Source organism: Strix aluco, chromosome 24 (assembly GCF_031877795.1).
Source record: "Strix aluco isolate bStrAlu1 chromosome 24, bStrAlu1.hap1, whole genome shotgun sequence".
In the NCBI taxonomy this organism is placed as follows: Eukaryota; Metazoa; Chordata; class Aves; order Strigiformes; family Strigidae; genus Strix; species Strix aluco.
The window spans coordinates 2,950,896-2,963,698 of record NC_133954.1 but is presented as its reverse complement, the minus strand read 5'-3'; the positions used below and the strand labels follow the sequence as shown (position 1 = coordinate 2,963,698).

The 12,803-nt window shown below is 45.9% G+C and overlaps 1 gene segment (V, D, J or C); it reads left to right on the top strand.

The window, feature by feature from the left end:
* Nucleotides 1–12,803, top strand: part of LOC141934241 (M1-specific T cell receptor alpha chain-like) — a 293,413-nt gene that overhangs the window by 219,287 nt on the left and 61,323 nt on the right. Inside the window, 1 exon segment of the C gene segment in view lies at nt 8,706–8,765. Coding sequence covers nt 8,706–8,765 — 60 coding nt within the window.

The window sequence follows — 12,803 nt, the reverse complement described above, 5'->3', positions numbered from 1 at the left end:
CATTAACAGAGATAAAAGAGCCTGCAGAAGTTCTGTTCCTGTCAAATACTGGACTAGATGTCCTAGCCAGACATTCTCACTGCTCAGTTACATCTTCCTCTGCAGAACTGTTCAGGACTGGGGAATGAAGTGGTTCTGGTAATGTTTCTGTCTCTTTACCAAGGCACAGCTTTGAAAATGTTAATTGTATGATTTCTGTAGAAAGGGTCTTAATTTATTTCTGGCTATACCAAAGCACCCCATGTTCAGGCACTTAATCTTTCTTGACCTGTAAAAAGTATTGACATGAAACCTAATAGGAGATAAAGAAGAGACAACCCAGCCTTCATTTTGTGGGGATATCTAACAGGCATTTTACATGTATAATTTTATTTTGATGACTACAGCCTCCTCTCATAGAATCTGAAATGTGCAGAAAAACATGTGGGTTTTTGTAAGGGAGCTTTTGACAGTGTGTATTCAGGAAATGCAGCCAGAGTCATGTTCGGAAGAGGAACCAGGCTCCTGATAAAGCCCAGTAGGTATCTATTCACCAGTATGATTAGGAAAGACAGAGTACTCTAGGTCTCTTGTCAGACCTTCCTTAAAATACAGAGGGAAGAGCTTCTTTAAAATATGAAAGAAAGAGGGGAAGGGGAAGAAGAGCACATTCTAAACAATTCACTTTTAACTTCTGTGTCATGTTGATATGAGTGGAACAGGTCAGGAATTGCTATTGTTCTGCTAAAATAAATGAATGACCTCTGTGTTGTGCAAGCACCACATTAGTCAGGATGAACCCTACAGGGGAATATCTGAGATTAGTGTTCATGAATAACCTTTGTTTGCTCAAAAGATTAGATGAAACTGGTTTCTGGGACTTAGGTTTGGATCCCTTACTGGGTTCATTGCCAACTGAATAAACAAGAAAAATTAGGACCTTAAATTGGTTTTCTCTGGGAGTTTCCTTCTGTTTATTCTTTCTTGGTTTTTTTCTCTTACGGATCTGGTCCTTTGCTTAACTTCTGAGATTGACTAGCTGGCTGATCTGTCTAAACTCTTCCTTTAGACCATGAGAAGTTTTAGAAACAATTATGTTAGTTGTTTAAAAAAATGGTGGAAATTTCATCAAGCTTCGATATGTCTAACAGTGTGTTCTGGCTTTTAAAGGCAGAAGCTTCTCCCTTTACAATTTTTGTATAGAGGCTTATTACTGTGGGACAACTGAGTCTTCATGGAAACTCACCTTTGGGAGAGGCACAAAACTATTTATGAAATCAGGTACATCTTAAAACAAAGAGTTGTTTTGCATTATAAATATCAGGCTGAGATTCTCCTGTCCTAACTACAGCAAAAAATTGTTCTACTTAAAAACTGTTCAAGTAGCTTCAACTGTGTTATGCTAACAGGGTAATGGGCTTGATTTTCTACTTCATGAATTTCAGAATTGTTTTTATCTGCATTTGTATAGAAAGATCAGAGTCATGCAACTAAAAAGATGTACTAATTTGGAGTCAAAGGTATGTGACAAGGATGGTACCTATTTCCCCTTGATCTCTTCTGAAACATGCATATACTTGTCTGGACCAAAAGTTGTGTGTGTTTTTTGTTAATGGGTGTGTCATTGTGCTAATTCAGCATATGACTGGAAAGTCACCTTTGGAAGTGGTACACAACTGATGGTGAAACCAGGTAGGTAGAAACCCTGAAGGAGTGAGGATAGGAAAGCCTAATTCCCCTTTCTGTGAAACAGCCATTCAAATTCCATTGTTCTTTCCTGGGCAATTGAAGCTCAAGGTTGACCTTGCGTCAAGGAAAAAAAAATCATTATAAAGCTAAATGCCTGTTTGGAGGACTGGACTCTCCTGTACGTGTCACTGAGAGCTATAACATTTGTGAATGTTCAAAATTAGTTTAATGCAGGTTCTAGAGCAATGGCTGTAATAACATTTTTCTGGGCAGCCTTTATTGATATCAATTGTCCTCATGAGAGGACAGAGAGAAGCATCCATCCCAATGGACTGTATGATGGATGTTTCTTTTTCTCCAAAAAGAATAAGCAAATCACTTTCTACACCTGGAGAGAGGAGTCCTACACAAATACTCCTTTTCTTCACTGCTACATGTTCCCAGATATCTCCTAGACCTGCAGGGACATTCACTGCCCTTTTATTTCCATTGCCCAGAACCTTGTCCCCATTCATTTTCAAAAGTTGTGGTTCTTGTTTCTGCTGGGAAAACTTTTGCTCTGTTTCTCCTGCTTCTGGCTACAGACAGGTTTTCATCCAGTTTTTCAATCCTCGGCAAAAAAAACGGGGCTGTCTTGGAAAGAGATTTGAACAAGCAGAGTGTTGTTTGGGGAATCAGGAAAGGTATTTTGAAGATTTACACTATGTGCAGGAAGGTCCAGGAAAAGATCTCTGCTTTTAATGTAGATCTAATGCTGAAAGAGGAATTTTGCTGTTAATCCTTGTAGCATTTCTTCTCATGAATGAAGGACAAATCTTGCAGTCAGTGATCATCTCTGTCAAAATTGAAACAGACCAACAGCTAGGAAAATCTTTGAAGGAAATCTAAGTTAAAGTTACCAAGGAATTTACTTGAGTTGACTAAGTTAAAAGAAATGCCAAGCAGGAACTAATAAGCTACTGGAGGAGAAAAAAAAGGGGTTTTTTTGAAGACAAGTACTGTGTGAATGGCTATGGAAACAAATCCACCTTTGGAGAGAAGCTAAATCAAGTAAGTTTTAAACTTTTTTGTGTTCTATGTTTTATAAAAAAAAAAAAAAAAAAAAAAAAAAAAAGACACACAAAAAAATCGTACTAGTGATGTGTTTTATGAGTTGAAGAAAGGCCTACTAAGTATACCCTAAATTATTCAACTCAGTAAATTATTTAACTCTGTTTGAAATCTACTTCCTTCCAGATAAGCAGTGTGGGGTCCTCAGCCCATTTGCTTGGGGACAGATGTGCCATGCGAGCATGGATGCCCTTTCTCTCTAAGGATGTCCACATCCAAACTTGTGTTCTTGTTGAGCTGAAAATCACACTGCCCACACTCGGCAAAAGGATGACTTCAGTTTTGCCTAGTAAGTGTCGTCACCTTCTTATAGTCTCCTTCCATGTGGGGCAAAGCTGCCCAGTGAGCTTTCCAGCATCTCTCTTCCTGGGCTTATGGATCTGCAGCTGTGGAGTTACCTGCCGCCTGCTCTCCTCCTAGAAAGGCTTTGACTCAGGGCAGAAGCAGCAGTCCCTCAAAACAGGGTTTGTACCCACAGGTCAATTGTTGCTCTTGATCCCCCAGACAGGTCATGGGGAGTCTTCGCTTCAGGATGTAGCTGACTCCTAGTGACATTCAGCCATGTCTAGTTGGGCTGTAGATGCCCAGCTTTGCCAAGGGGTGGGGAAGGTTTTTGTTGAGAGAGGAAATGCTGTGTGACCACGGGAGCTGGTTCATATAACCTTAACTTCGGCTCTGGAACGAGACTCACTGTTAGGCCACGTAAGTCCAACACTGCTCCTATGTTTTCTGTTTTCTGTGAGGCCTTTCTTGGGGTGGTTCAGAGCAGTAGCACGGCTGGGTGTTTGGTCACTCATGGGTGAGCACAGCTAGTGAGGGACTTTGCTTTAAAGGATTGTGCCATCTTGGTCCTTCATGCTCTCAGTTTGTCTGGGATGGACAAAGTGGCCACACGCCTGCTCCCAGACGTCCCAGCTGCCCCGTGGGGAGGCTGTCCTATGCCACTGCATCCCACTGGGGTTTGTGCTGCAGTGGGCAGCACTGTCACCCTTCTGCTGCCACTTCAAGCCTTGCAAGGCTGAGCAAAGGCTTGGGGAGAGGTGCTGCTTCCGAAGTGGCTTGCTGGGCTTTTTGTTATGGAAGGAAATGCTGTGTGATATTGGCTCCAGCTATGACAAGCTGACCATTGGCTCCGGGACCAGACTGTCCGTCCAACCCAGTGAGTGAGCAGTTTGCCAGTAGTCCTACACACGCCTCTCTTGCATTCGGGGTGGTATTATATTAATCCTTTTGTTTTGCCTTTGCACGCCTGAAGTGCCTTCTCTCCCACCACAGGCTCTGAGAATGCCTTGGGTGTAGTCTTCAATGAGGTTGTGGTTGGACAGAGTAAATCTCAACTTGAGGTCTGCATGAGTTTTGGAAAAGTGTCTCCTGTGCCTTTCTGGGAAAGCACTTGTCAGCCACACTAATGACTTCCTTGCATTGGGGAGATGAGAGCGTTTGCGGAATGGTGTTTGTTGCTCTGAGTGCCGGTGGGAACAGGTACAACTTTAGAGCTGGGACAGAGCTAAGTGTGAAACCTTGTGAGTACAGACAAAGCTACATTTTAGACCTGCAGGGCAATGCAGAAATGGCCAAGGCAATAACGTCAGGCTGCAAATTTTGGGAAGCTTCCCTGTAAGCACCCACAACCCTGTGCTCTCTCTCTGGGAATGGAAAAGCTGACAGCTGCTGTGGCAGGAGGCAGGGCAGGGCAGAAGGTTTGTCTTTGGGCAGGGCAGAAAGCTCTTTACAAAGGTGTGTAAGTGCTGTGTGAGAGAGAGAGAAATGCTTATGTCTCAACAGACATGTCCTGAGCAGTGCTGGCCGCTCCTGAAGGGGCTCAAAGGCAGCACCGCGACCTTTGTGGGCAAGCGAACTGTTGGAGGAAGAGCAGCTGTGTCTTAGCTTGCTGTGCAGGGAAGGGTGCTGTTGTAGCTCAGGAATTAGTGGTTTCCCTTGTTTTTCACCATTTTTCCCATACTCCACCAGGAAAGACAACAGTCAGCCTCTTCTGCAGGTGACGGTGTTTCTTTTCTGCCAGCTGTGGGGTTGTTGTAAAGCTGGCTGTGTCTGTGGCAATCTGCAGGGGCAGGTCTTGGCAAGCTCACCTTTGGGCATGGAAGCAGACTTTCTGTGAAACCCAGTAAGTAGCTCTGTGTTATCTGGTTTGCAGTGTGCCCAAAGGAGCATCTTGGTTTCTCTCCATCTCTATGGGCAATCTCGTGCTGTGTTCTGGCATAACAGTTGTGTGTGTTTTTTTCTTAGTGCATGTGTCACTGTGTGATTTTAGCATCCACATGGAAATTTTCCTTTGGGAGCAGGACATAACTGAAGGTGAAACCTTGTAGGTAGAAACCAGGCCTGAAGGAGTAAGGATAGGAAAGTTTCATCCCTTGGAAAAAAGTCCACTGAGCTCTGTTGGAAACTGGTCTGCACAGGGATGGAGGGTGTGTGTGTGTGTCAGAGAGAGAAAGATAGCATCCAGAACCAAGAAAGACATTTTGGATATGTACAGAGTGTGCAAGGGGGCCCAGGGGAAGATCTCTGCTCTTAGGGCTGAGAGAGGAGTTCTGATCATAATGCTGCATCTTTTCTCTACATGGCACAAGGATGCACTCAGTGGTCGATCTCTCCCAGAGCTGAAAGGTCTGGCCACCTGCGACTGTTGTAAAAGATGTGCCCAGCCAGCAACACACAGCTTTGGAAGGAGTGAGCTAGTGCAGGGCACACGTGACTCACAGGGTTTTTGTTGTGAAGGCAAATACTGTGTGACTAATTATGGCAACCAAGTGATCTTTGGCGGTGGAACACACCTAAGAATAAATCCCAGTAAGTTTTAAAACCTTTTCCTTTCATAATTGAAATGGAGGGAGACTGGTTCAACTCGTGGGGCTTTTCTCTTTGCTTTCTCTGGTAGCAGCAGAGACCTTGATTCAACAAGGCTGTGAATTTCCCTCTTCTGTTTACTCCTGTCAGCTCCAGCTCCCCACCTTTCACATAAGCAGACCAGGGTCCTGAACCGTCTTGCTCAGAGATAAACATTTTGGACCATGGCCGTGCGTGCTTGTGAAAATTGGGGTGCATTGCTGATGGCTCTGCCTAGCACAGCCCTGAGGGGTTCTCCTTTGCTCTGCTGAAGAACGGCTGAATTAATAATGCTCTTGTTTGCACAAGAATATCATTTGTCATCCCTCCTGTAAATGAGATTCCCAAGTCATGTTGCATTACTGTGGTGGTAAGAGTAGAAAGTGCACAGGCTGTAACTGTTGCAGCTGAAGTGGGTGATGGCTTTCCTGCTATTCATAGGGCAGAGCCAGGTGTTCTGCTGCTCTAAATTTAGACAGAACGTTTGATTCAATCAATGGGCTCTAGATGAAGTAACCCGAAGTTTAGTTCAAGTCCAGGTTGGCAGATGTCCAGAAAACTCTCCAGCTCAGGGGACACAAACAGAATGTCCTTGGTGCTGGCAACAGCTCAGGCTGTTTGGGTGACCAGGGAACAGGTGTCCAGAAGTGACACGCTTCTCCATAGGACACAGGGTGGGAACCCAGGTGTTGCTTGTTCTCTTGCAGATCCCTCCTTGCCAAGGCTAGAGTAATTCCTGGCTTCAAAAGCCTGGTGTTGATGGGAGGGAGCTGATCTCCCAAGGACTAGTGGCAGAGTAACTGGCATGAGAGCTGATGGTTTTTGCTGGGGTGTGAAGGACTGTGTGAACACAGGGAACTACAAACTGACACTGGGGAGTGGGACACGTCTGGTTGTGAAGCCCAGTGAGTACAACAGTTGCCCAGCTGGGGGTATTTCTTGTGCTCTGTTATCCCAGTCCTCCCTTTCCACCTCCCTGATCGCTTTACCTCTATCTGATCACATCAGGCTTGCTCCTGACCCAGTGGGCAGCAGATTTTCCAACACCTCTCTTCTTGGGATTGCATCTCTTCAACTGTGGGGTTACCTGCCACCTGGTCTCCTCCAGGAGAGGCTTTGGCTCAGGGAAGAAGCGGCAGTCCTCACAAATGGGGTTTGTACCCGTAGGTGCAATGGTGATCGTGCCAGCTTGGTCCAAAATGACCCTTCGTGCTCTCAGTTTGCCTGGGAGGGACAAAGTGGCCACACACCTGCTCCCAGATGTCCCAGATGCCCTGTGGGCAAATAGTTCTTATATATGAGCCACATTACAGATGGGAAGGAGAACATGGGCACGATTTCATTTAAGGCAGAGAATGTAAGCCATCAGGGGAGTCTCTGACATAGTGGACATGCACAAAAACTCCCACTTGGATGAGCAACTTTACCTGAAAATAGATTCAGGAACAGATTTCCCCATGTTCTGTGTGGCAGCTCTGTCTTTGACCCTGAGGCATCAGAGGGCTTTGCAATAGCTTTTTGCACAAGGTCATTTCTAGGGCTGACAGGGACATTTTTGTAATGAAATGTGTCAGAATGTGCATGGTGCAGAGGAAGCCACATTTGGAAAGTGAACTGTGCTTTCAGTTGGAGCCCGTGGGTAGCCAAGTGCACTGGAAACTGGAATGGATTCATTTTTCCCTCTTACTTCTCTCTTAGCTGTGAAAAGGTTAGGAACTAAACAGTGAAACACAGGTGTTCCTTGTCTTCTTCCAGACACCTCCATGTCAAGGTTCCGGTTATTCTGTCTTTAAACAGTTGCTCATACAGCATTGAGGTGTGCACACTTCAGTGGTCACTGACCGGTTGCCTCACAGCAGCCTTTGAAACCCACAGACACCCAAACCTGATGGATTCTGTGGGTTCCCTGTACATAAAGAGGTTTTTCAGATGCTTGGTCTCCCTGGTTCTGGGCAAGTGCTACCATGGGTAGGAGTTGTCACTCGTGGGTCTTGAAAAGTAGGAAAGGCAAAGGGAAACACTTTTCTGAAACGTGCAAGTGAGCCGGGGAATAGTTTTTCCTTGTTCCAGGGAATGACACTGGACTCGAGCCTGTTGTGTCAGGGAGCTTTGCTGAGGCTGGATGCTGGTGCTTTCTGTCTGAGATCATGTGCAGGGCTGACAGAGACATTTTTGTAATGACATGGGTCAGAGTGTGAGTGTTGCAGACAAAGTCACTTTTGGAAAGGGAACGGTGCTTTCGGTCATACCAGGTAAGCAGGAGCTTGTCCTGGAAAATGGAATTGTTTCTTTTTTGTCTCACTCTTAGTTGTTTTGAGGGGAACAATTTTGAGAACTGCAGTTTTGGGACACCTGCAACTCTCCAGGTGTCTCTTGGACTTGATTTTCCTGCATGTCCCATTGCCTTGTGCTCCTGTGTGGTCTGTTACGGTGTCAAAGCTTCTTTACATGCCTGTTCCTGTTCCTCCCTTCACCCTGAGCAGAGATGGATGTGTGTGTCAGAGAGAACTGACAGTCCAGAGAACTTTGGAGAACTGGTGCCATCCATAACAACGCTGTTCCCATGGTCCTTTGGCTCTCCGATGCCACTGTATCCCAGTGGGGTTTGTGTTGCAGTGGGAAGCAGTGTGTGAGCAAAGGTGCTTATCACAAAGGCACCTTTGGGCGTGGGACAAGGCTCCTTGTGATGACCACTAAGTACTTGCTGACCAAGGCACAAGTGCCTGATGCTCTTAAATCTCTCTGAGCTCCAGGGAACATGCTCCAGCAGACTGGTTTTCTTGCACCTTGGTGGAGATCTCCCATTTGAATAGCAACCCAGGGGAGACCCTGGAGGCACTGTGGGGACAGCAGGAGGAGGAGGTTTGAGGGGTGTCCCACTGTTCTATCCCCAACCATGGCTTTATTACACACAGACGGACAGTCAACCTCCCCTCCTGCCCTGAGATCGTCCTGCCTCATGTTGCTCTTCTGCTGCCCCTCTCCTAGCCTTGGCATGGCTGGGAAAAACCTTGTGGAGAGATGTCACTTCTGCCATGGCTTGCTGGGCTTTTTGTCATGGAAGGAAATGCTGTGGTATTATGGCTCTGGCTTCAACAAGCTGACCTTTGGCTCTGGGACCAGACTCTCCATCCAACCCAGTGAGTGTGCAGCTTTCCTCTGTCCTTTGTCAAAAATCCTTGAGTGCCCACAGGAGTGCCTTGTAGATGTACCTGTTCTATCTAGGTCGCTTTTCATAGGGGAAGGAGAACATAGGCACTCTTTCATTTAAGGCAGACGATGAAGAGGAGTCTCTGAGATGGTGAACTTGCATGAAATCCCCACTCGTGTGTCCCAGGGCAGAAGCAGCAGTCCCTCAAAACAGGGTTTGTACCCACAGGTCAATTGTTGCTCTTGATCCCCCAGACAGATCGTGGGGGGTCTTCACTTCAGGATGTAGCTGACTCCTAGTGACATTTAGCTACGTCTAGTTGGGCTGTGGATGCCCAGCTTTGCCAAGGGGTGGGGAAGGTTTTTGTTGAGAGAGGAAATGCTGTGTGACCATGGGAGCTGGTTCGTATAACCTTAACTTTGGCTCTGGAACGAGACTCACTGTTAGGCCACGTAAGTCCAACACTGCTCCTATGTTTTCTGTTTTCTGTGAGGCCTTTGTTGGGGTGGTTTAGAGCAGTAGCATGGCTGGGTGTTTGGTCACTCATGGGTGAGCACAGCCAGTGAGGGACTTTGCTTTAAAGGATTGTGCCAGCTTGGTCCTTCATGCCCCTTCGTGCTCTCAGTTTGTCTGGGATGGACAAAGTGGCCACACGCCTGCTCCCAGATATTCCAGCTGCCCCGTGGGGAAGCTGTCCTATGCCACTGCATCCCACTGGGGTTTGTGTTGCAGTGGGCAGCACTGTCACCCTTCTGCTGCCGCTGCAAGCCTCAGCATGGCTGGGCAAAGGCTTGGGGAGAGGTGCTGCTTCTGAAATGGCTTGCTGGGCTTTTTGTTATGGAAGGAAATGCTGTGTGTCTTTGGCACCAGCTATGGCAAGGTGACTTTTGGCTCCGGGACCAGGCTGTCCGTCCAACCCAGTGAGTGAGCAGCGTTCCTTTGTGTCCTTTGTCAAAAGTGAGTGGGGTAATGTCTGCATGTTGCCATCTCACCTGACCACTATGTCCTAAGGCTGTGTTGTGACTTGGCAAGGAAAGCTTTGGCTAGTCAAAATGCATAGTAACAATTCAAATTCTGTAATACTTTTTGCATTGTAAAAAAAAAAAAAAAAACAACCCCACCTGTAGAGGGAAATCTGGATCGATAGGAAGGTGGACTTGATCAGGTACTCTGACCTTCAGCCATGTGTATGTTGTTATTCCCATCCCTTTTTGTCGCTGCAGCACAACAAGGCTTTGGGGTCATGTCTGCAAATGTCTCTGCAGGACCCATCACGCCAAGTTTAACTGTAAAGTCAATAGACTCATTTATTTTCTAATGAGAATTTTGAGCAGCTTCATTACCAAGGGTGCATTTGCTGAGTTCAACAAGTACAGTACTGAACCTGCATAACCACCCCTATACATGCTCATAGCCAGCAACGTGAGATTCTTTGATTTTTCCATGTTTGGAGATCTCCTTGTCCACACCCCTTGCCCAAAGCAGTGTCAACTCAAACAAGTTGCTCAGGACTTTGTCCAGTTGGATTTTGAACATCTCCAGGGACATCCCTTACAAACTAAGTGGGTGTGTGACTCTCTGGGCTAAGGTAGATTCTCACGGGTTTGCTGCAGAAGACCTTTATTAAAGCTGACATTATCAATCCTACCTAAGGTGAGGGGAAAAAAGAAAATTCTGTGTAGTCTTTAATCAGTAGCACCTAAACATGAAAATTTGCTGTGAATGGAGCGTTCACTCAGCTGGTGCCAGTGAAAACTGGCCAGGTTTGAGAAGGTTAGTGGATTGCACCCCCACCCTGTATTTTTCTTCAGAATACCAGTGTTAGGAGGCATTTGCATTTACTTAGGAAAACCCCGGACAAATTTGTCTTTGTCTTGGAGATGGAGAACGAGCTTTATATTTTGGCTTGGAAAGCAAAGATTTTTATTTTTTTTTTAGTAAGTTCTCCATCACAGTGTGAATTGTGGGTCAGTGAATAAGTTCATCTCTGGTAAAGGAACAAATCGGTCAGTAAAACTCCAGTAAGTGTTTAGGCCATTGTGTGGGAAAATGGTGAAGGCGGCATCTGAGGAATAGGGATTATTCCATTTTGTACTGAGAGAAACTTCCTTATAAAGGGAAGTTTGGAAAATGCATCTGAGCACTATTGAGGTGGTCAGTGACCCTGCAGAAACATATTTTCTTGGCTTTTGACCTGGGATTCAGTTTGTCTCAGCCCTTGTTCACAACAGGGTAATCATCATGCTGTGATGAAATCACTGAATGCTCTTCAGCAGCCAACTATCAGACAGTGAGGAAGGAAAGGAGGATTAGTGGGAAGAGCCTCGGGCTGCGAAAGCACCTGCAGTGGCTAATGGTAGGCACCATATTTTGGACACAACAACACAAGCTACATAAAGTGTTCCCGGCTAACTGAGGAGTAGGTTCTTCCTCTCTCTGATACCTGAGGTGACTGTAATCAAATCTAGTTACTGCTCTGTGGAATAACTAGAAATGTGGAAAAGGGCATTTGTCAAAGAGAAGCTAGCGGAGGTCTGTGGAAATCTGTGTGGGTATTTACAGCTTCTCTCAGAGGCAGATCCATGACTGAATGTATCCAAGGCCTCCAACACCCGCCGAGGTGGCTGAACAAAGAGGCCCATTTTGTAAAGATCTTCCTCACGGTGTTAGTACTGGAGGATGGGGAAAACTCACATGGGGGAGTGGAACCAAACTTCTCGTTGCCCCAGGTGAGCTGTCTCTTCTCTGAGTCAAGGTGGACCCAAAATAGACCATAGTGTACTCTAGATTCAAAAATAACAGTGTAGGGGCCTTGTGGAGCAATTTGGGGTGGTTTGAGTATTCCCGGGACAGAAGTGTTAGGCTTTCTATTGAAGCAACAGCAAATGCATCCATCCCAGGGAAAGGAAGCAAGAGAACAGTGAAAGGAAGTAAGTGAAATACAAGAACAGAGATGTGAAAAAAAGTCTAATGGTCTTTAGTGAGTGGTGCCGGTTTGGATTTGTCACGGGTGGAGGTGGAAAGGGAATTGCCTTGTGGCTCTTCCTTGTGGTATTAATGAGACTGTAGTGTGGGGATGAAGAAGCAACGGACACGGAGGTAAGATATAATCATTGCAAGCGTGTATGCGGGAGATTGGGGGATTTCCTTGAGGAACGTTATTCGGGTGGGCTGGGGTGGATAGGGTAGGTTTTTGCTATGGCAAACAACACTGTGTCTAGGAATACCTACCAAGTTACCTTTGGACACGGAACCAGGCTCGTGGTAAAGCCAAGTAAGATTTCTGAGATTTGGGACATTGAGTTGTTCAGTGATTAAGCAGGCATAGGACTGTGGCTGAAGGAATTATTTATTTCACTACATGTGCTGAGGAAATGGCCAATAACATTGGTCAGATTATTCCAATCAGAATCTTGCACTGTCATGTTCTCAAGTCGTAATCCAGCATGTGTGCGTACCAGCACACCATTTTGCAAAGCACAGTGTCACAGTGTAATACTGGGGGTTATGGCCAACTTACATTTGGAGCTGGAACCAAACTCACGGTTTCTCCAGGTACGTCTGAATTCTCAGATGTGATCCCTCTTGGAAGTACTTCTTCCACTTTGCACCTTATTGTTCCTATTTCATCACTCCACAACACGTTAGCAATAGGACTATAAATTTGCAACCGGTATAAGAGATTTCCATGGCTGCACGTGTATTTTCCCCTCCCTATTCCTCATGATGAACTAGCCATAGCCGAAGTTTTACACATGCAAGATGATTTTTCTTGGAAAGCCAACAGGAAGTGGGCTCCTAGATGAAAAATCTGCGTGTAGAGGAGAAGCAAAGGGACATGCTGAAAGCCAGCACGGGCCAGCAAAATGCAGAGTGGTGAGACCAGTCTCAGAAAGCTGTAGCAGGTACAAAGGACTTTCTAGGATGTGAATGCTAGTTCTTCAGTGGAAAAATTCAGTCCACCAAACCCAGTTGCTAAGAGCGTAGCAAAAGGCAGTTCAGAAGCAGCCTCCTGCCATAAAATAGT